This window comes from Zootoca vivipara, chromosome 6 (assembly GCF_963506605.1).
Source record: "Zootoca vivipara chromosome 6, rZooViv1.1, whole genome shotgun sequence".
Classification (NCBI taxonomy): domain Eukaryota; kingdom Metazoa; phylum Chordata; class Lepidosauria; order Squamata; family Lacertidae; genus Zootoca; species Zootoca vivipara.
Genome location: NC_083281.1, coordinates 47,011,628 through 47,034,416, shown reverse-complemented (window position 1 = coordinate 47,034,416; position 22,789 = coordinate 47,011,628). Strand labels below are relative to the sequence as shown.

Genomic DNA, 22,789 nt, shown 5'->3' with positions numbered 1-22,789 from the left:
GGGGAACACATTCACACCATACATCTGAAGCACCATGCTACAAGTTTAAATAGTATTGAGGCCCCTATTCCCCTCATAGAACAGTTCCCAGAGTGGTTTAATAGTCAGTCCCTCTACCCAGAGAACTCTGGGAACTGTAGCTCTGTGAGGGGAAGTCAGGCCTCCTAACAAGCGCCCTGCGCAAACTACACTTCCCAGAATTCTTTGGGGGGGGGAGCCATGATTGTTTAAGGTGGTAACAGAGTGCTTTAAGTATATTGTATGAACGTAGCCTGAGAAAGGGAGGGAGTCATCCTTGTTAGTAGGAATGCCAAGAACCAGGCACTGTCCACCTTTGCTGTGGGCCTATATAGTCAATATTCAGATGGAAAGCCGCCCTGTAAATCTCCTTATTCTTCCAGGGCATTTCTAACACACATTAGCTTCAATATGACAAGAAGATCTCTGGGATTTCAGGGTTTGCTAATCATTGCTGTCTGACTGTCTCTCTTTTGTCCCTTATAGGGGTGCCTCTGATAGCTGCACCTTCATGGTAGCTGCTTCAGGCAAAGTCAAGGGATTGGATGCCAACTTAGGCCCTTTTCCACAGGTTGGTTGGTTGGTTATTTATTTATAAAAGCTATTTTATACCCGGTCTTTTGTCCCCTAAAATGGCCCCATAAGATGGATTTATAAAATAGGGAAGGGGCACACTGTCACAACATAACAAAAGTCTGTTTAAAGATAGAACCTGAGTTTTCAAAACAGGAAATGTTCTTCAGAATAATGTTGTGTTTGTTTGTTTGTTTGTTTTTAAATTAAGGTAGAAGAGGAAGAAACTGAAGCAGCCTTAGTTACACCTCAAGGTACTGTATATAGTATGTGCCTGGTCCAATCCTGTGCAGGCCTGCAATGTGGACACAAAGCTCTGAGCAGGAAAGAGCTGTCCTGTTCTCTTCCAGTGAGCATACACAGAGCGTTTGGCCTAAGGCAGCCTTCATCAGCCTGATGCCCTCCAGATGTTTAGGGCTACAACTCCTGTCAATCGCAGCAAGTATGGCCAGTGGCCAGGGATGATGGGACTTGCAGTCCAAAACATCTGGGTGGAATCGGGCTGATGAAGGCTGGTATTGGACACTTTTGGCAAGCATATGACTCTTGAGTGTGCAGACACAGACGTGAATGTTGAATTATAAAGCAAAAAGGTTGCATCATGGTCATGAAATCTCCACCTGTTGCAAAGCTGGTCACAGAGACCAAGAAGTCCAACAGGGCAATAAGGAACATTTTAGGGGACAGAGCCTGTAAAACAGCTTGAAGCTGCACAAGCTCTTTGGGGAACGAGTTGTGGTGTAACTGCCACATCAAAATCCACCCCTGAAGTGACTCCATTTGCATGCTTGTGCACCTTCAAAAATACAGTATTGTTACAGGCCACCCCAATCCCTGTCAAGCCGCGCACAGGATTCCAGGGGTCTTGGCCCTCAACCAGGGCCTGTGCTCCTTTGGAGAATTGAAGACGTGTTTGAAGCTGTTGTAGCTTTAAGAAATAAGACTTATCCACATATTTGTACCTTCAGTCTGCATGGAGTCCAGATGTTACAGCATGGTCATCTCAAGAGGAACTTGTTCCTCACAGCAGTGCAGTGCTAGAATCCAAGGCCCAGTTACCCTGGCAATTTTCCAAATCTCCTCTCTGTCTTCATACCTTTGGGTGGGGGGGAAGGACAGTTCTCTCGCATTGCCAATGGCCCTCAATGGCACTGTATTGTTTTTTAATGACCCTAGCCCAGGAATTCATCTGCTGGTTGTATATTCCCTTCATATCCTAAATCAGGCATCTCCAAACTGCAGCCCTCCAGATGTTTTGGCCTACAACTCCCATGATCCCTAGCTAACAGGACCAGTGGTCAGGGATAATGGGAATTGTAGTCCAAAACATCTGGAGGGCCGAAGTTTGGGGATGCCTGTCCTAAATAAACAAAATCTTACCATTTATTAATTTCTTGGGTTTAGGGTGCCCCCCAACTTATAACCATATAATCACATCTTACCTAGTGGTTCAGTTCCAAGGGTTCCAAATGTATATGAAAACAAGTATACTCAAACCACCCCTGTGTGAGCATCCCTAGCCTTCCAGAGCCAGCATGTTGAGCAGTCCTTGCCCCCCAAGCAAGGTGGAGGCCTTAAAAGCTCTTTCCATGCTACCGTAGGAAAAGTTCTCCACCTTGCATGTATTTAACTTGCGTAATTTCAACCAACTTCCCTTCAACTGCATATGGTTGAAGTTGCACAAATTGTAAATGAAATCATACTGTGGTTAATGATTATTGTGTATTTGTCACGCGCATGCGCACGCACGCACACACACACACACACACACACACACACACAATTGCTGGTTTGGAACTGAGCAACACCGTTTTTCTCATGTGATTTTATGTTTGCTTTGTTGCAGCTTCAGATACCCTTGGCCCTTGCTTGGAGCCTCTAGCTGCCTAGCCCCACCATGTCCAAGCAAAACCGCGACGTTGAGTTAGCCCGCCTGGTGCATGACAATCCACTCAGTCATCCTAGCTCCTCCCCCTCCCGTCACAGCCTGGCTGACCAGCTGCCCAATGTCCCCAGCTACCGCTCCACCACTGCCGCTTCCTCCCGCATCCCTGTCCTTGTCGCCAGAAAGCAAAAGGCTGGTGTGACGAACCCCAGTTTTTTGAAGGAAGAAGGGTCGTCCTCTCGCACCCAGGGTAACGTAGCATTTGCCATGGCTTTGTGTGTGCAGCTTTGTATGTCAGGCTTCCTTCGCTTCGTCTGCCTGTGTGTGTCTCTTGTGTCTGCTTCAATATGTGTACATCCAGTAGCCAGAACTTCCAGACGTGTAGCTGTGAGGCAGTCCCATTGTTGTGACTTCAAAGCACAGTGCGGGGATGTTTGAAAGCCCTTTTGCAAATAGCCATGTGCTGCTTTTTGAAGAAGCTAAGTTAATTAATTCTGAAGAAATAATAATTCACAGTATATTTAAAAATATTGCATTAAAGCTTGATTGGAGTTTGCACTAAGTTATTATCTCTGGAAAGTAATACGGTATGTGCTTCCTATCACTACAGGAAGGAATAATCAAACCTCTTGGTGTTTGAAACAACTTGTCATATTCGAATAATGTACCTAACTTTTCATAGCAATAATTGTACATCTGAATGCATTTATACCTTCCAGTTAATTATTCCTGTTAGTTCTACAAGATAGTTATCTAAATACAAAAGGGTATCAATATGAATCTATGACACAGATTAACATGATAATACAGAATCAACAAAATAAGATAAACATTTACTTTATCAGGGTATTATAACTAGAATTTATACTCCAAATATTAATTAAATTTTATTTATTTTATTTCAACCAATTATATACTATGTAATTACAATCAGTATACAAAAACAGCGTACAATCAACACAATCAGTTGAAAGTGTTAAAAATTAAAATATTTTCAATTGGTTCATGAAAAATAATAACACTAAAACTCTGTTTTAATTTTTTAAAAACCCACAAAATTTATTACATACTTTGGCCATAGTATAATTTGAATTGCATAGAAAAGAAACTGTATAAAACCTGGGATAGGACATTTAAGAGGTGGTTATGTTTACTGAAGAAGGAAGGAGGTGTCTGAAAATACAGGTGGGAATTAGGAGGTTGTAGTTTCAGGTATCTTTTGATCAGTAAAGGACCTTCACCTTGAACATTTTGGTATGAGGAGCCTCTGCTAGTGATGTAGCCACTGTTTTTATCTGTCTTCTTGTTTTCCTCTGGCTCATTTCATATATTTTCTTGCCAAAGGACGACCATCAGGGAGATACCCCACTGTGAACATCAAGAATAGGAATCCCAAGAATGGCTCTTCAGGGCTGCCAGTATTTGCCCGCCGTGCTCAGACCTCACCACCAAAGAAACCCCAAACCCTCGCTGTGCCGGTTATAGCCAAGGCTCCCAATAGGTATGAACCCATAATGTTTTAGAACCTAAAGTCCAAAAAGCTGTCATTTAGAATCCATGCAGATTCTTAATTTATCAGGGAGCATTGACTTGGAACTGGGATACAAACCTGGGATAATCATTTGCATACCTTAGGGTACACAGCTGGGGGGCATAAATGGGTTTAAAGCTTAAGTCAGAGCTGATCCAATATCTTCCCAGTGGCTAAGGCTGATGGGAGTTGTAAATCTGCAATGTCTAGAGGGCAACAGGCCAGCAAAGGCTGCATTACCCTATGGTTACCCTAACTTCTTTGTTGTATTACCCTAACTTCTTTGTTGCTGGTTGGGAAATTATTTTGTTTTTCTGTCAAGTGTCCTAAATCTGTCTGCCGCTCTGTTAAAAGTGGTTTCTTACTAAGACTCGGGGTGCCTTTTATGGGCAACCTTTAATCTGCTTGCACCTTATTAGTTCTCCAAATCTTAATTTTTTTGTCTCCCAAATAATATTAGTTAGTGATCACAGCTGAGCTGCCAGGGCCAAGGACAATCTCACAGCTGAAGCTGCTATTTTAAGGCAGCAACAGCAAGACATTGATACTATCAGTGTGGACTAAATTTAGGACTCACTTTTTTCAATAGAGAGAATGTTCTGATTGTGTGTACTCAAAAATACCTGACCTCTTTCTTTTTCCCCATTTCAGGAGGAAACGCTCTTCCCAGGAGGAGAGTGTGGAGGAACTGAAAGTGCCATCTCCAAGCCCCTCACCAGTCAAAGCTTGGCCGGACCTTTCCAGTCCACAGAGAGAAGGATCACTTTGGTACTAGAGACTTTAATTTATATGTGGCATTTATATCCTTCTGGGGTTCTTACATGTTATCTTTGCAGTATGTTTACATCAAACAAGAGCTATTTTGACCTCGCTGCATCTTTAGCATGTAGTAGCTTAGTTTGTTTGGTCTGCAGACCATAAACATCAGATACAGTGTAGGGTTAGCAAGACGAGCGCAGCGTTTTTAGAAAAAGTGCAAGATGTGCTTTCCCTTGTAAGTGTCCAGCAGTTACTAAGAGCATAAGAAAAGCAAAAGGCGAAAGATTTATACGATCTGAGGACAAGCCTGCTGGATGAGGCCAATGGCCCATCTAGTCCAGCATCCTGTTTTCTCACAGTGGCCAACCAGATGCCTCTGTGAGAAACAGGCAAACAGGACCTGAGCTCCAGAGCACTCTGCCCTCCTGTGGCTTCCAGTAACTGATATTCAGAGGCATAGTAATCATAACTACTAGTCATTGATAGCCATATCCTCCTTATTTTATAAAAGGCTGCAGGGGAAGTCTGCATGACAGACTACACTAGAGTGTACTTCAGTGCTCCAGGCTGCAAAGCAAAGAATGTTGTAATGAAAGTCAAGCCACACTGAAAAGCTACCCACCAGTCCGTAAGACACCTATAATTCATCTGCCTATAGCCTCCATCCCAACTTGGTGATGCCCTTCAGATATTTTGAACTACAGCTGCTATTGGTCCTAGCTAGCCATCCCAGTCATATGATGCTGAAGTTGATGGGAGCATAGCCACACTGGCTGGGGCTGATGTGAGTTGTGGTATAAAACATCTGGAGGGCACCAGGATGGAGAAGCCCTACAGTTTGGCATGTGGGAGAAATTAGGTTTCAGTTCACAATTTATGTACCTAATTCACGATTCCCAAAATAAGCCATGATTTGAAACATGGATAAATCCACACTTCTCTGAATTTTGCAAAACTATCAAAGTGCAAAATGTGTATATTAGAGCAAAGAGTGTAAAATGCATATATTATTGAAAACAACATACAAAACTGTATTATATTAGAGAAAATTGTTTGCGAAAATTGGTACATTAGGCATTAAAAAAGGTGTATATGAGGAGAAATGGTCCCTCCTTCACTACAACTTGCTAAAATTGGGCCTGGAATTAATTAATATAGCATTGGTCAATGAAAAGGTTTTCATTCATAATATCACTTCTGGTGATTACAGCATTGAGCAATGGGAAAGTTTTCATTCATAATATCTGGCCTGGTTTCACCATAGTTTGCCAGATCGCAGCAGCTCAACAGCAAGCCAAAACAGTGCAGTTATCAATGACCGTCTGCAAGAACTGGTGCGTCTCTTTAAGGACCGAACAGAGAAAGTGAAAGAGAAATTGATTGACCCAGATGCTTCTTCTGACGAGGAAACCCCCGTGGCGTGTAAGTGAGACCAGCGCCATCTATTACAAAACTTGAAGGCTCTCCTTTTTCAGGGGCTGTCTGTGTCTAGCAGGGGGTAAAAGATATTCAACCTATTTTTGAAACGTCTCTCTGCTCCTTGTCGCCTTCTGACAAGCTCCTTCTCAAGGGTTGCCAATTGCTTATTGCAACATGACTTTTGAGGTTTCTGAAGCCATAGTGCACTTATTTAACTGAAGCATAAATAAGCTTTGCAAAGCTTGGACTCAATCAAACTAGCTCTTTGCAGCAGGAGTTAAGCTTCTCTTCAACTTCCTTAGGATGGGCTGCATAAGCTTTGCTGGACCCTGATGGCTGACCCTGATGGCTGCTGTGTCAAAGGCCTTGCTGATTAGCAAATAGACGCAGCAACTTTCCAGACACACACACTCTCTCTCTCTCCATCCTTTGATACCAGGTTTTTCTAGGTCAGGCATCCCCAGACTTCGGCCCTCCAGATGTTTTGGACTACAATTACCATCATCCCTGGCCACTGGTCCTCTTAGCTAGGGATCATGGGAGTTGTAGGCCAAAACATCTGGAGGGCCGCAGTTTGGGGATGCCTGTTCTAGGTGAAGCAGAAATCAGTTGCATGTAAAACTGACTCTGGGTGTGAGTCGGGGGGGGGGGGCATGACCATCGCCAGAGGATGGGTAACTTGAGCACCAAAGTACATAGAGGAAAACAGCCCAGGCCTTCCGTGTCTAATGATTAAAGATTCAGAAGCAGCAATTCCCAACCTGATGCCCTCCAGACATTTTGGACTCTTGGTCCCATCTACCCTAGTTGGCTTGAACTGAGGGGAGCTGCAGTCCAAAACATCTGGCGGGCACCAGGTTGGCTCAATCAGAGTGTCCAAGCATGTGCAGAGATTCCCACCCACCCCTCACTGTTAAATAACTGCAGCCTCCACACATCTAGTACAGTCATACCTCGGTTTAAGTACGCTTCGGTTTGAGTACTTTCAGTTTAAGTACTCCGCGGACCCGTCGGGAACGGATTAATCCACTTTCCATTACTTTCAATGGGAAAGTTCACTTCAGGTTAAGTACACTTCAGGTTAAGTACAGACTTCCGGAACCAATTGTGTACTTAAACCGAGGTACCACTGTATTAATTAAGATGATCAAAGGCTGGCTAAAAGCAATGGTTTTGATTCCAAAGTTTGCCTGGTTTTCATTTACTCCATTTGTTCCCATAGCACCTTCCAAAGAAAAGCCTCCAGAAGAAAAAGAGGGAGCGAGTGAGAAGGGTGGAAAGAAGCACAGTCCCTCACGTGCAAGAAAATGCCAGTTCCCCAGCAGCATCGACCCACTCACCAGTGAGTACCTGGAATGGGCTTTTGACCGAAGAGCCTACTGTAGAATATTAAGCGGGGGAGGGGGGTGGCCAGCGGCTGATGGGCAGGTTGCTTGATGCTGAGCATCTCTTTTTGGAAATAGGCACAAGAGGGATAAAGCAGTGAACTCCATTTTTTTAAAGTCATTCAACTTCATTCAAACCTCCTGAATGATCCTTTGGATAAGTCCACGCTCCTTCAAATTGCACTATAAAGTTTTCGGCTAAAAAATAAAACAAAATACCAAAATGCATTTAAAAGGTGCATTTTAGTACAAAATACATTTAGAAATTCACAAATTTTCTATATTTAAATATGTACCTTGTGACATAACACATGTGTTTGTATTGTAATACAAATTTACATACCTCTTTTAAAATATTGGAGGTTGATATGGAAAAGGGATGGAGCGGAATTGTGAACATGCATTCAAAATTGACACAGACCAGAAATAGACTGTTTCATCCATTCCAAACAATTCAAATGTGAACAGAAAGAATCAAATTCCTGCTTCATCCCTACCTGGAAGCTAGGCCAGTGTGTAGATGTCCCCAGATTTTCAGATGGAGACCTAAGGCTGAGAGATAAATGCTTATCTACCCTGTTTCTCCTATTTTAAGACGTAGTCATAAAATAAGCCATAGCAGGATTTTTAAGCATTCAAGGAATATAAGCCATACCCCGAAAATAAGACATAGTGATAGGCACAGCAGCAATACCGGCTGCGGCAGGAGGAGGAGGGTAAGGCCACCCAGTGAGTTCACGATTAAACTGAGAGGTGGGTGCTGGAATGGCTCCATCTCTTAACCAACTTCATTCATAGCAAAAAAGCACTATAGCGGAGAACATTCGTGGACCACATTTATGGTTGAGAACTACTAATTCATTTTGCACAAAGTTCTCATTCTCTGATCCCACAGGAACTGGTTTGCCTTCTATTTTGAGGTCCTGTGGTTTTGGACCCCCATGCTGCTGTGCTCAGTTCCTATAGTTCCATTGAGGTGTCCTAAACAAGAGAAGCAGGATAAGTTCTTGGCAACTAGCAGAGCTCCTGAGTCTGTTCTGGGTTTTCCCCTCCCATTCTAGATCTGATGTACATCTTGTGGCTCTTCATTGTGGTATTGGCATGGAATTGGAACTGCTGGCTGATTCCAGTCCGCTGGGCTTTCCCGTTCCAAACACCTGCAAATGTTTATTACTGGATGGCTGTGGACTATTTCTGTGACCTCATCTACATTTTGGATATCAGCATCTTTCAGGTCCGCCTGCAATTTGTCCAAAGAGGAGACATCATAGTAAGTGACACCCAGAAAGCCTTTGTTCTATTGGATTAGCCCCTGACGTTTGGGGGTCAGGTAGTCCTTGAGAAGGAAAGCGGGTGGCGCTGTGGTCTTAACCACAGAGCCTAGGGCTTGCCAATCAGAAGGTCGGCGGTTCGAATCCCCACAACAGGGTGAGCTCCCGTTGTTCGGTCCCAGCTCCTGCCCACCTAGCAGTTCGAAAGCATGTCAAGTGCAAGTAGAGAAATAGGTACCACTCCAGCGGGAAGGTAAACAGCATTTCTGTGCGCTGCTCTGGTTCAGCAGAAGCGGCTTAATCATGCTCGCCACATGACCCGGAAGCTGTCTGTGGACAAACAGCAGCTCCCTCGGCCTATAGAGCGAGATGAGCACCGCAACCCCAGAGTCGTCCGCGACTGGACCTTATGGTCAGGGGTACCTTTACCTTTACCTTTAGTCCTTGAGAAAGAGGAAACCAGGCCTTCTGGGGAACGGTTGAGGGAGTTGGGTATGTTTAGCCTGGATAAGGAGAAGACTGAGGGCCTTTTACACTTCTACTTGTCTTGTGTGTGGAAAGCATGGGTCTGAACACTTTCCTGCTTGTCCTATTCCTTTGCTCCACTGCTTTCCCCCAGAAAACACACTCCTTAGCACTAAACTGGAGCAGACAGCAATCCGCAGAAAACCTGATTGCAGCTTGTTCTGATTCAGTGCTAAACCACAGGTTTCCCCAGGGGGAAGTCATATCAGATTATAGCCATATTCAAATATCTAAAGGGCTGTGATACAGAAGATGGAGCAAGCTTGTTTTCTGCTGCTTGAACAAATAGATTCAAATTACAAGAAAGGAGATACCAACAAAACATTAGGAAAATTTTTAGGATGATGAGAGCTGTTGCACAATGGAATGGACTACCTCAGAAGGTGGGGGGCTTTCCTTCATTTGAGGTTTTTAAACCGAGGTAGGATGGCCATCCATCAGAGATTCTCTAGTTGAGATTCCTGCTTTGCAGGAGGTTGGGCTTGAGCACCCTTTGGGAACCATCCAATGCTACAATTCTATGGGCTTATTCACACTTCCTCTTGTCCCACTGCTTCCCCCCCAGGGAAAACAGTTCTTTCGTGCTCATTCGGAACAAACAGCAATTTGGGTTTTCTATGGATTGATGCTGGTTTCCACTTTATCACTAAAGAACAGGTTTTCCCTGGGAATAGAGTGGGGCAAGGGGGAAATTGTTCAGACCCATGCTTTCTAGGCACAGGCCAATGTGGATGAGCCCTCTTATTCTGTGTAAACCCTGTGTGACTAAAGATCACAAACCATAAATGAAGAGCCTGTGTGCTCTCCAGATGTTGTCGAACACTCTACTTCCAAGAGCCAGCACACCCGACAGGGCCATCTCTAGGCCCGGGTCCGGTGGCGCGGGGCACCAGGGTGCCAGGCCACCAGGGGCGGCGTTGCGCCTGTGGAGAGGTGCAGCGGAGGTGGCCCCAGGCACGCCTCTCAGCTGTTCAGTGGCTTCAGCTGTAGGCGTGCGGGCCGGGGGCTGCCTCCACCGGACGCAGGGGCATCGCAACAGGGGGCGGGCAGCGCCCCAGGGCCGGCCCGACGGCCAGTCTGGGTGGCACATTCTTCCACTATGAAACAAGTGGTGATGCCTCCTCTCTTTTTGCCTCCTCTTCCAGACTGATAAAAAAGCCATGAGGAAGAACTATCTGAAATCAGGCCGCTTCAAGGTCTGTACCATTTTCCTTACTTTGTGTTAAGTCAACATTCTGCAAGCTGGTGCCCTTCATACGTTTTGGACTACAGCTTCCATTGGGGCCTCTCCCCAGCTAGTTAGGGGCACCTGTTTGGGGAAGGCTGTCATATGTAAAATGATCAGTGCCTAGAAATTAAGAGTTGCATCATTTAGTTCAACTATAGTAATTTTAGTTACGGTATATGAAGCGCTCATCCATGCCACAATCAAATATTAAAACGGTGGTTTTGTTTTTGATATAATTCACTTATGTGCACAAATGTGGTAGGCAAATTTGCAAACAGTCCTACTTTGAGGAGACTTTTAAGTTCAAGGTCTGGACAGGACTGAACCTGACAAATATCTGGAATCTCCTGATAAAAGCGAGCCTGGAAGGGCTGGGCGATGGGCTCTGCGGGGTGGGGAATGCTTTCCTCTATGAGGGAACCTTCCCAGACCCATTGAAAGAGGCGGTTATTAAACTGCTTCTTAAAAAAATCATTAGACCCGGCCAATATGGCTAATTATCGCCCAGTCTCAAATCTACCATTCCTGGGCAAGGTGATTGAGCGGGTGGTTGCTGAACAACTCCAAGCACGCCTGGAAGAAGCGGACCATTTGGATCCCTTCCAATCAGGATTCAGGCCTCACCATGGGACTGAAACTGCCTTGGTCGCGCTGGTCGATGATCTCCGTCGTGCTAGGGACAAAGGTGAGAGCTGTTTCCTAGTCCTGCTGGATCTGTCAGCAGCCTTTGACACTATCGACCATGACATCCTTCTGGACCGTCTAGAGGGGTTGGGAGCTGGGGGCACTGGCATACAGTGGTTCTGCTCCTTCCTCCTGGGCCATGTTCAGAAAGTGGTGGTGGGGGATGAGTGTTCAGACCCCTGGGCACTCACTTGTGGCATGCCTCAGGGTTCCGTTCTCTCCCCCATGCTTTTTAATATCTATATGAAGCCGCTGGGAGAGATCATCAGGGGGTTTGGGCTGGGTGTTCATCAGTATGCAGATGACACCCAGCTCTACCTCTCTTTCAAATCAGAACCAGTGAAGGCGGTGAAGGTCCTGTGTGAGTGCCTGGAGGCGGTTGGAGGATGGATGGCGGCTAACGGATTGAGGTTGAATCCTGACAAGACAGAAGTACTGTTTGTGGGGGACAGGAGGCGGGCAGGTGTGGAGGATTCCCTGGTCCTGAATGGGGTAACTGTGCCCCTGAAGGACCAGGTGTGCAGCCTGGGAGTCATTTTGGACTCACAGCTGTCCATGGAGGCACAGGTCAATTCTGTGTCCAGGGCAGCTGTCTACCAGCTCCATCTGGTATGCAGGCTGAGACCCTACCTGCCCGCGGACTGTCTCGCCAGAGTGGTGCATGCTCTGGTTATCTCCTGCTTGGACTACTGCAATGCGCTCTACGTGGGGCTACCTTTGAAAGTGACCCAGAAACTGCAATTAATCCAGAATGCGGCAGCTAGACTAGTGACTGGGAGTGGCCGCCGGGACCACATAACACCGGTCCTGAGAGATCTACACTGGCTCCCAGTACATTTCCGAGCACAGTTCAGAGTGTTGGTACTGACCTTTAAAGCCCTAAATGGCCTCGGTCCTGTATACCTGAAGGAGCATCTCCACCCCCATCATTCAGTCCGGACACTGAGATCCAGCACCGAGGGCCTTCTGGCGGTTCCCTCATTGCAAGAGGAACCAGACAGAGGACCTTCTCGGTAGTGGCACCCACCCTGTGGAACGCCCTCCCAGCAGATGTCAAGACAATAAGCAATTATTTTTCTTTTAGAAGACAACTGAAGGCAGCCCTGTTTAGGGAAGTTTTTAATGTCTGATGCTGTACTGTTTTTAATATTCAGTTGGAAGCCGCCCAGAGTGGCTGGGGCAGCCCAGCCAGATGGGCAGTGTATAAATAAATTATTATTATTATTATTATTATTATTATTATTATTATTATTATTATTATATGAAGGGTCTCAGTACAGAACAAACCACCTGAGGCTCTGAGCCCCTGGTGGTTTCTCCTGATGGGGACCTTACTCAAAGAGTTTGGCTGGCCCCTTTCATTGCAGGATGCCACTTTGTTTTGTTTTACATGCAACATTGTCCCTCCTGCTGTCTTTCCTCCCATCTTCCTGTTTCCCAGGCTCTTGCCTTTAATATCTTTCCTCCCCGCTGTCCCTTTGCACTGTACTGTTTCATCTCCTGTTTGCCTTTTCACCCCCTCCCTCTTTCCGGCTCACCACTGGGGCTAAGAGCCCCAGGCCCTTCCATCTTTTTCCTCTTCCTATTTTCCCCTCCTCATTGTCCTCGCAGAGACAGCAGAAATGTCCCTTTATAACTTGCCTCTTTCCCTTCTAGTTTCATTTATTTATTGTTACATTTATATCCCACCTTTCCTTAAGATAGCTCAGAGTGTTGTGGTCTTCCCCCTTCCCATTTAATCCCAACAGCCCTATGAAGGAAGTTAGGCTAAGAGACAGTGACTGGCTTAAGGTTACCCAGTGAGCTTCATGGCCAAGTGAGGATTTGAGCTCTGGTCTCCCAGGTCCTAGCCTGGCACTCCAACTACTACACCACACTCGGCCTCTACCTTATCCCTCTTTTTCCCTTGCATCTCTTCCCTTGCCCTCCAAAACCACCCTGGTTTCTTAGCTCCTGCACGATGGCCTTTTAACAGGTGCTGAATGCTCTCTTTGTGCCTGTGATGGGAAGCATTCGCCCCACTTGGATTGCCTGACACCATTATGTGGTCAGAGGCAAGTCACTGTCTCCTAGCTCCAGTTCCGCACATGAACAGGAGGGATGCTGAGTTGACAAACACGATAAGTATTGTAAAGCCATTTAAAAGGTCCATCAAATTACATGCAGTGATACTGGTGGCAGACCAAGTTGCTAATATCTTTTTTGGGGGTGGGCTGTATGTGTCTTTCCAGATGGATGTGATCTGCCTTCTTCCACTGGATTTTCTTTACCTCAAAGTGGGTTTCCATCCTCTCTTGCGCTTGCCTCGCTGTTTAAAGGTGAGTCAGGATGAATTACGCTCCTACAACCTATTTTCAAAACTCTTTTTGTTGTGTTTTAGTAGATGCGCAAAACAGGGAGGGGGAGGAAAAACATTTTCCCTTTTTTGCTGGGCTTGCTGAAAGTGGGAAATGCACTTGAGGTCTTTATTGAAACCTTTAAATGTTTGAAGGGCTGTCACTTTGGGCTCATCCAGACTTGCTTTTGTGCCACGTTTCTAGGCACAGGTCCAGTCTTTAAAGCTCCATGCCTAAGCATTTTATCCCCCCCCCCCATTTTCTGCAGTAAAATGAGGGTTTCCCCGAGAAACATGCTGGGACAGAAACAAAAAACAAAACACCCAGCACAGACACAGTTTTATAGTCTGGACCTGTGCCTGGAAGTCTGGATGAGCCCCAAGAAGATAGCAGAGCAGATTTGTTTTCTGTTTCTCCAGAGCATAGGACTCAAAGCCACAGGTTTCATTGACTAAAATAAGACGGGGGTAGGGGGTGAGGATGCTGATCGTACATGCCAGTTGGCATTGGGATGGTGGGCAAATTTGATTCAGTACACATTTCAATCTGAGTCTATAAAATTCATGCTTTCCAAAACAGAACCATCCCTCGAAATTTGCACTTTTCTGAATGTTGCAATGCAGTTCTCCACCGAAACCACGTTTATACAAATGCATATTTTAAGGGAAAGTATGCACAGAAATTACTATATGAGTGAAAGCGGCAGACAAAAATGCATTATCTTAAAGGAAATTTCTGGCACAGATGGGAACATTAGTCAAAACTGCATATAAACATGTGATTATTGGGAGAAATTCACACTAAACCGCTTATGAATTTTCATCAGGGTTTTTTTTAAAAAAACCCTCAAATTGAATAACTGAATTTAAGGTTGGAAAAATGAGAAACTGAGAGATCCAAAATTGGCAGATAATTCCATTGCTAACATAGACTGCCTTGGAAGGTGGCAGACTCTCCTTTCTTAGACCTTTTAAAGCAGAAGCTGGATAGCCTCCTGCTAGGAATTCTGTGGCAGTGGGTTTCCAGCATCAGGAGGTGGGCTGATCTTGATGACCTTTCAGATACCTTCCCTTAAAAGCACTTTCAAGGAATTTGATTCAGGTGCTGCTGAAGGACACCCACCAAATCATTATTTCAGTAATTAAGAAAAAGTGCTGGGAGCTTCTCCAGTCAATTTTATTGCAAAATATTTCTCCATTTGTCCCTGAATTGCTCTTGGTGCTCATCTGTACTTTTCATTCCGTCCCACAGTACATGGCCTTCTTTGAGTTTAACAATCGGCTTGAAGCTATTCTGAGCAAGGCATACGTTTACAGGTGAGGTAAGCTTTTGATGCTGGCCCTCTTTACTCTTGAATGCAGCTGCTATAGGAAGAGCGGAGACTCAGGAGCATTGCAGCATTTTAGTTCCTTTCATAACTCTCTCTCTCTCTCTCTCTCTCTCTCTCTCTCTCTCTCTTGATTGAAAATTTTATTATATTTATTTTGACAATTTCCAGAGATTTTCCTTCCCAGTTCTTAAAAATCCTATTTTCAGGAAGCTGACCTTCATATTTTTGAATATCTTTTCACGCACTTTTTTTTTAAAAAAAGTATTTTTATTAAAGGTTTCTTGATTTACAAAAGTATGTGCAATGTCTCTCTCTCGTATTTGTTCCATTTATCATTTTTACAAATCAGTTTCATTTGTTGAGACATTGGGAAGAAGAGGGGAAGAGAGGTAGACCGGCGGGGGGGGGTGTTTGGGGGGTTGGGTGATGATGCTTCTATTTTACTTAATATATGTAGAGTTTGATGTCAGAGTTGCTTGTGTAGGTTCTCTTTTGTTTGCTTGTGTTCCTTTGGTGGTGAGAGAGGTTGGGTGTGGTTGTTCATTTGTGATTGGCTGTGGTGGTCTTTGTTTTCATGTGTGAGTGGGGTGGGTGGGTGTTTTGGATCAGGTTAGCCATATTGATTTGTATGCTGTTGGTGGATTTCTGTCATTGTCTTGTTGGGTTGTATGTGTGATGAAGGGGAGCCATCTTCTTCTGTTTATCCCCTTGTCCTTTTCATAACTTTCTCTTTGTACTGAATTCCCCCCCCCCAAACTGAGGGATTGCCCACGCTTTACATATCTTGTGCCTAGAAAGCATGGATCCAAGTGTTTTTCCATTTGCCCCACCGCTTTCCTCAATAAAACCCACTCTTTAGTGTGGAAAACAGAGCAAGTGTCATTAAGAGGAAAACCCAACTTGCTCTGATTCAGCGGTAAAGATCAGGTTTCCCTGGGTGAAAGCGGTGGGATGAGCAGAAGCCTGGGTGAGCCCTGAGACCTTCTGAAGAGAAAAGCTGCATGTTGATCTACATAGTCTAATGTAATTCCATTATTTTCAGAATTCACAGCATGCAACATTTTTTTCAGAGGGCAGCAGTTGTGTTAGGCTGTTGAGGTAAAAACAACCAAGCATTTCTTAGCACTTTAAAGCCACCAATCTGTTATGGTATAAACTGGGTGGGGGTTAGACAAATTTTTAGATAAGGCCAGTGTCTTTTTTTCTAGGGGGGGAAAAGGTGCCGGTACTCACTAGGTTCATGGCAATCTGCCTTCTGCCCTGGCTGCCTTTTCAGAGGGAGACCTCCAGCAACCATCATTGACTCCTGGCCCCTTCTCACCTCTGCACATTTAAAAACCCTTTTCAAAGTTGCACATAGATGATGCTCCTTTTAAAAAAAATCTGTTTGAAGGCAAACTTATGGAATAGGAGGGCCAAACTGCATACTTTCCATTGGCATATCCAGTGTAACTACCTATCATATAACAATCACTACAATATAAGCTATTTTTCCCATTGTAAACTTAAGTACAATTCGCAGTAGTGGCTCTACAGGTTGCAAATGGGAATGCAGACATGAAAAGTGAGATTGTTTTAGAGAGTAACTTAAAGAGTATTTTGTTAACATTGTCATCTTTCTTCACCCTCTTTGTAGAGTGGTAAGGATTACAGCCTACCTGCTCTTCAGCTTACATGTGAACTCATGTTTATATTACTGGGCATCCTCCTCTCAGGGATTGGGCTCAACTGCCTGGGTCTACAATGGGGAAGGAAACAGGTACTCATTATATATTTCCTTTTTGCATTGCTATAATCCAACCATCCCAAACACAGTGCCCTCCATGTTTTGGACTACAATTCCCATCAGCCCCAGCATCATAGAGCCAAAAAATCTTGAAGGCACTAGGTTGGGGAAGGCTGGTATAATTCATTGGATAAAAGCATTAGTAGATCGGTTGCTTGGGTATCTTATCCTCTCATATCTTTTTTTTTTTAATAAGCTATATCCGCTGTTATTACTGGGCTGTCAAGACTTTGATAACAATTGGAGGACTGCCAGACCCGGAGACCCTCTTTGAGATCATCTTTCAGCTGCTCAATTACTTCACAGGTGTCTTTGCTTTCTCTGTCATGATAGGTCAGGTAAGAAAACAACTCATGCCTTTTAAATACACAACAATCCTTGTTCCTTCCCCTGCCCCGATTCTGCCATCCTGGAGGGGGTTAGGATGCAGTGGACTCTGCTGACAGGGTGCCTCTGCTACTGCAGAGGTCCCCACTGTGCCCACCAAAAGCTGTGGGCAGAAGCTACCATTGGCAGTACCCTTGTGCCAGTGATGGCCAGCAATAAACCCCTGAAACAGAGCATTTTAGAGGGTGGCAAGGGGTCAGGCTATTGGCAATGGGTGCTATTCAGGCATCTCTGCTACACCAGTCTGGAGGCGGCAGAGTGAAAATTTGCAGTTTGACTCGCCCACTTTCTGCCCTGGCTGGCATGAGTTGAGGAGTATTCACATTAAAACAATGCTGGTGAAGGGGAAACTCATTAAGAATGTAAGCAGATGCTTAGAAAGTGTTGGGCTCTGTTGTGTGGAAACTGGGACTTTTCCCAGCCTATTCATGGATAAAGTTAACATCAAGGCATTCCCAGGCTCTCGACTCTACAAAGTGAATGGCCATCATTCAGGTATCATGTTCCAGAAAGAAAGAAAGAAAGAAAGAAAGAAAGAAAGAAAGAAAGAAAGAAAGAAAGAAAGAAAGAAAGAGAAAGAAATTACCCTACACTCTCATGTAATAAAACATCTCAACATGAGTTCTGGTTTTATTTCAGGACTGAAGTAATTTGTGGCTACTTGCCTAGCTGATTGTTTAATTCAGGCCACATTCACTCTATATATTTAAAGCACAATTATACTGCTTTGAACAGTCATGGCTTCCCCCAAAGAATCCTGGGAATTGTTGTTTGTTAAGGGTGCTGAGAGTTGTTAGGAGGCCCCTATTCCCCTCACAGTGCTACAATTTCCAGAGTGGCTTAACAGTCAGTCCCTCTTTACAGGGAACTCTGGGAACTATAACTTACTCCCATTAGTAACTCAGCCCTCTGTGAAATGGTGCTCCTCAACCTCCCACTGCCCAACTTCCATCAGCACAGCCACCTGAAGCTTGGAGCTTGGGAGCTTTAGTTTAAAGGCATCAGGTTGGGGAAGGCAGAGATAGTTCAATGGTGTAGGTAGGCAATGCTGAACAAAAAAACCCCTGAATGGTTTTCTCTTTATCTCACACAGATGAGAGATGTTGTTGGGGCTGCCACCGCTGGACAGACATACTACCGGAGCTGTATGGACAACACAATTAGATACATGGCTTTGTACAAAATCCCCCGATCTGTTCAGAATAGAGTCAAAACGTGGTATGAGTACACTTGGCACTCTCAAGGCATGCTGGGTAAGACTGAACTAGGGCTTTGAATATTGGCTTCATAAGTTGTTCCTCTGGTTGCTCAATACGGCTTAGGTCAAGGCTAGCCAAAATGGCGCTCTCTGGATGTTGCTTGGCCCCAGTCCCCAGCATCCTTGTCCACTACCTATTGGCTGGCTGTGGGGGCTTCTGGGATGTGGTGTCCAACAACCACTGGAGGGTGCCATGTTGGGTACCCCAGTTTAGGGCCAAACTAGCCATGATGTTGAATGCAAATTTACATTTCGGGTGAATTGAATGACACAAGTAGCAGCCACAGGTGTGTGTGTGTGTGTGTGTGTGTGTGTGTGTGTGTGTGGAGAGAGAGAGAGAGAGAGAGAGAGAGAGAGAGAGAGAGAGAGAGAGAGAGAGAATTACAAGCAGGGTGAGGAATTTAACATTTTCCATCCCTGCTGTGGTTCCATTTATGCCAATAGGACCCTTTTCTCCTATGAAAATAGCAGCTTTGGAGGAGTGATTTTTTTGTTGGTGTCTGGACTACTGATGGGGAGAAAAGGTTTAATTCTTCCTCCCTGACTCCTGAGATCCCACTAGTTATCAATCATCCACTCTAAACAGCTGCTGTTTGAGTTTTTAAATATGTGCGCTGGCAATTCTCTAATCCGCGGTTTCAGGAAAGGCAAACTCTTCCTTACACTTCCTTTGCTGCAGACGAATCGGAATTGCTGATGCAGCTGCCAGAGAAGATGAAGTTGGACATTGCAGTTGATGTGAACTATGACATTGTTAGCAAGGTGCCTCTCTTTCAGGTATGGTCCACACCCCCTCAGGGATTCGCTTACTTAAATCCAGACATGCTAGTACAAGCCAACTGATTCTTCCTTCCTTTCCATTCAGGGTTGTGACCGGCAAATGATTTTTGACATGCTCAAAAGGCTCAGATCTGTGGTGTACCTGCCCAATGACTATGTCTGCAAGAAGGTAACCAGCTTTGTCTAAGAAGTGAAAAGTAGGGTTGAGGTGAATTGTGGAAAGGGGGGGGGTGGTTGGAGGAATACTTTCATGACATTTTAAGTACCCAATTTTCAGTTACTTTGGATGGGGCCACTTCAAACTATGAAAATGTTTGTAGTGGTTAAGGGTACTTTCTGCACCATACCTTGATAGTACTGTTCTCCATCATTCAGAGTTATGGCTTCCTCTCACCTCCGCCCCCCCCCCCAAATCCTGGGAATGATAGTTCAAGCCCCACGTTGGGCAAAATATTCCTGCATTGCAGGGGCTTGGACTAGATGACCCCCGCGATCCCTTCCAACTCTACAATTCTATGATTCTATTACATGAAAGCAGCAATAAAAATAAATGGAACAACATTTAAAACTTAGGTAGTCAAAGAACACATTTCCTCCTTGTTACTTCAGGGGGAAATTGGCAGAGAGATGTACATCATCCAAGTCGGTCAAGTCAAGGTGCTCGGAGGACCTGATGGGAAAACAGTGCTTGTGACTTTGAAAGCTGGATCTGTGTTTGGAGAAATAAGGTCAGACAGATGAAAAATGTCGATGTGGGGAGGAAACTGGGCTTGGCAGCAGGAAGGAAAAGAAAGGGGCTCAGAAAGATAAAAGTATAGTCATGTACAGTCTTGCTTACTTATCATCCAAAATGAGTTTGGCAGATTTTTCAGGTAATTTTTTTCCTTCAACTGAAAAAGATTTCCCTGATGCTAAGAGAAGTCCTGATAACAAAGAAATATTGGTACTTTGACTATCCTTTCCACCCTTGAATCTTGAAACTGAGTGGATATAAAGAGATGTACATGGCAACTATCTAATTTTTAGATTTCAGCTACAGAAGGGGCTAAATATACTTTGGGTAACAAATACACTCCTAATCAATCAATATTGTATGAAGTCCCCCCCCAAAAAATGGACAAATGACTGGAGGGTCTATAATAATAGGAGAATTCAGTGGAGTATTGCACATTAAATTAGATAAATTATCTAATAAAAAGGGGAAGTACGGGATCATTCCAACTGAACAATTGAAACTCTCTCTTTGAGACATAGAAATCTGCATGAAATAGGCTATAATTCAATTATCCATGAGTCATATTCCTGCAGAGTTTTCACTTCTCCTGAATTGATACAGAAAGTGAAATCTGAATCTATAAAGACGAGGTTTTCAAAACACTGAAGAATTCCATCACCTAATGAGGAATGCAGAATGCACAGTGCAGAACCCAGAAAGCAAATTATGATGCCCTGAAAAATGTCACCTGAAAAATTATACATCTTACCAGTAATCTGTACCCATTTCCCATGCTGCCTCCTGCAAAACTCTCATTATGGAAATGCAGAAGAGCAATTTAGCTCAGGGCCAGCCCACCCATGAGGCAAGGTGAGGTGACTGCCTCAAGCAACAGAAGCCCATGAGGTGGTGTTCCACACAGGCATCTCGCCACCTCTGCTGCCAGTGGAGAAGCAGTGCTGGCAGGGGCACCGGTTTTTGGTGAGATCTCACGAGATCTAGCGGAGTGCACAATCATACAAGATATTGTCGGAAACTGGGTATTTCATTGATGCTGAATGAGGTCCTCAGGAGACGCTAAGAAAAAAGGCATGGAGCCAAGCTTAGTGCCCCGATGTATTCAATAGCAGATGTTGAGTTATGGAAACCAGATTGAGTCCCTAGTTGATGCCTTTTTCTTTTTCTTAGCTTACTAGCTGTGGGAGGTGGAAATCGACGCACAGCGAATGTTGTGGCTCATGGATTTACTAACCTTTTCATCTTGGAAAAGAAAGATTTGAATGAAATTTTAGTGCATTATCCAGAGTCTCAGAAGCTGCTGCGGAAGAAGGCCAGGTGAGCGGCAGGATAGCCAGGTGCTGGTATGTTTGCTATGTGCGCACAGCCACACTCTCTATCAAGCCCAAAGTTTCATGAGTCCATGTTGAAATTTAGGCTCAGCAGCTCATTGGCACCTAATATTCCCAACACCTGAACAATGGGTGAAAATACATGTTTCCCCTTTCTATTCTTAGGAGAATGCTGAAAAACAACAGCAGACCTAAGGAGGACAAAAGCAAAGGCATCATCATTCCTCCAAGAGCTGGGACTCCTAAGCTCTTCCAAGCTGCCTTATTCGCTGCAGGAAAGATGGGAGGCAAAGGGCGGTTGGCTCATATCAGATGGAAATTGAAAGAGCTGAAAGCTATGCAGGTAAATGCACAGAATAAGTAGCTGCAAATGTCAACAGTGAATTCTCTCAGGAAATGGGGTGGAAGAACCTAACAAGTTAGGAAGTTCCATGGTGTTTTTACAGCTGGGACTCCACAGGGGAAGAGCAACTAAAGGAGGGCTGTTTTTGAGCTGAAAAACAATATAATGAGCAGCAGGGAAATGGTTAAACACTTACAGTATCGCCCTGCCCTGCCACCATTCCACTCAGTAGCACCAGCATCCCAAGGCCACTTCTCATTTAGAGATGTTGGGACTTTGTTACCTTTGTTTTAATGTGTCTGATTTCCCTAGCTTTTTTAAAAAAACAAACCTTTCCCCTAGGCAAGACTTAATCTATGCAAGAGCTCTGGACTGGCATCTGTTTTCAAAGCTTGGGCTGAAACTAGAACATATAAATAAATAGGGTGCTTCCTATTTATTTATAGCTTCCTCTAACAGCAAGCTTGGTGCCCCAGTGTCAACAGGGATGATGGCAAAACAAGGTCACTGAAGTAGTGATGGGCTTGAGTGGAACTAAATGTTTGCTGAAATACAAACATTTTTTGAAAAGCACGAAAAGGAAGCAACTAAAACCCCTTCCTCCCAAAGAGCTTAGTGGACACTAGGAGCACAGAATTTTCCTGAATTGTTATGCTGAAAGGTGGGTGTCAAGAGGGAGAGCTGCTTCAGCCCTGAACAGCTCCTAGATTCCTGCCTGTATCCCAACTGGTTGGCTAGCATCCTGAACAGGAGCACTTTGGCTATGGGGTGAGAATATACTTTTGTTCTCTGAATACTACTGAGAGTCTCTACACAACAGGGACTAGAAAGATAGATTATGTTTGGAATGGTGAGGGTTGTTTCCAGGCAGACTTGTGCCAGACATCTCCCTGCCACAGATACTAAGCATGCCCCTTATTCAGGTAACCACCAGCATGATACCTTTGTCTTTCAGGAGGCCAGTGCCACTCCAGTTCCACCTAAATCACCAGCCAGTCATAGATCGCCAGCCGGTTCCCAGAAATCAGTTCCACCTAAATCATCAGCCAGTCATAGATCACCTGCCGGCTCCCGAAAATCAGTTCTACCTAAATCATCAGCCAGTCATAGCTCACCAGCTGGTCCCCGAAAATCAGATGACTGCAGCAGAACAGAGAAAATTGTCTCAAAATATTCAGATCACTCTGTTACGGTTTGCATAACTCCAGCACCTGAAGGTGATGAAGA

At 44.7% G+C, this 22,789-nt stretch overlaps 1 protein-coding gene across 1 annotated transcript in view; it reads left to right on the top strand.

Moving 5' to 3' along the window:
- The first annotated feature begins 530 nt into the window (after positions 1 to 530).
- Positions 531 to 22,789, top strand: part of CNGB1 (cyclic nucleotide gated channel subunit beta 1) — a 23,083-nt gene continuing 824 nt past the window's right edge. The window contains exons 1-20 of the mRNA XM_035118002.2: positions 531 to 589; positions 803 to 845; positions 2,438 to 2,726; positions 3,821 to 3,977; positions 4,659 to 4,775; positions 6,031 to 6,188; positions 7,408 to 7,527; positions 8,632 to 8,840; positions 10,512 to 10,562; positions 13,510 to 13,596; positions 14,866 to 14,930; positions 16,581 to 16,703; positions 16,927 to 17,068; positions 18,211 to 18,370; positions 19,055 to 19,152; positions 19,241 to 19,324; positions 19,765 to 19,883; positions 21,059 to 21,205; positions 21,385 to 21,562; positions 22,518 to 22,789. The exon at positions 22,518 to 22,789 is cut by the window's right edge and continues 824 nt beyond it. Coding sequence (XP_034973893.1) covers positions 2,489 to 2,726; positions 3,821 to 3,977; positions 4,659 to 4,775; positions 6,031 to 6,188; positions 7,408 to 7,527; positions 8,632 to 8,840; positions 10,512 to 10,562; positions 13,510 to 13,596; positions 14,866 to 14,930; positions 16,581 to 16,703; positions 16,927 to 17,068; positions 18,211 to 18,370; positions 19,055 to 19,152; positions 19,241 to 19,324; positions 19,765 to 19,883; positions 21,059 to 21,205; positions 21,385 to 21,562; positions 22,518 to 22,789 — 2,525 coding nt within the window. The 5' untranslated portion in view covers positions 531 to 589; positions 803 to 845; positions 2,438 to 2,488. The remainder of the gene's footprint in view (positions 590 to 802; positions 846 to 2,437; positions 2,727 to 3,820; positions 3,978 to 4,658; positions 4,776 to 6,030; positions 6,189 to 7,407; positions 7,528 to 8,631; positions 8,841 to 10,511; positions 10,563 to 13,509; positions 13,597 to 14,865; positions 14,931 to 16,580; positions 16,704 to 16,926; positions 17,069 to 18,210; positions 18,371 to 19,054; positions 19,153 to 19,240; positions 19,325 to 19,764; positions 19,884 to 21,058; positions 21,206 to 21,384; positions 21,563 to 22,517) is intronic.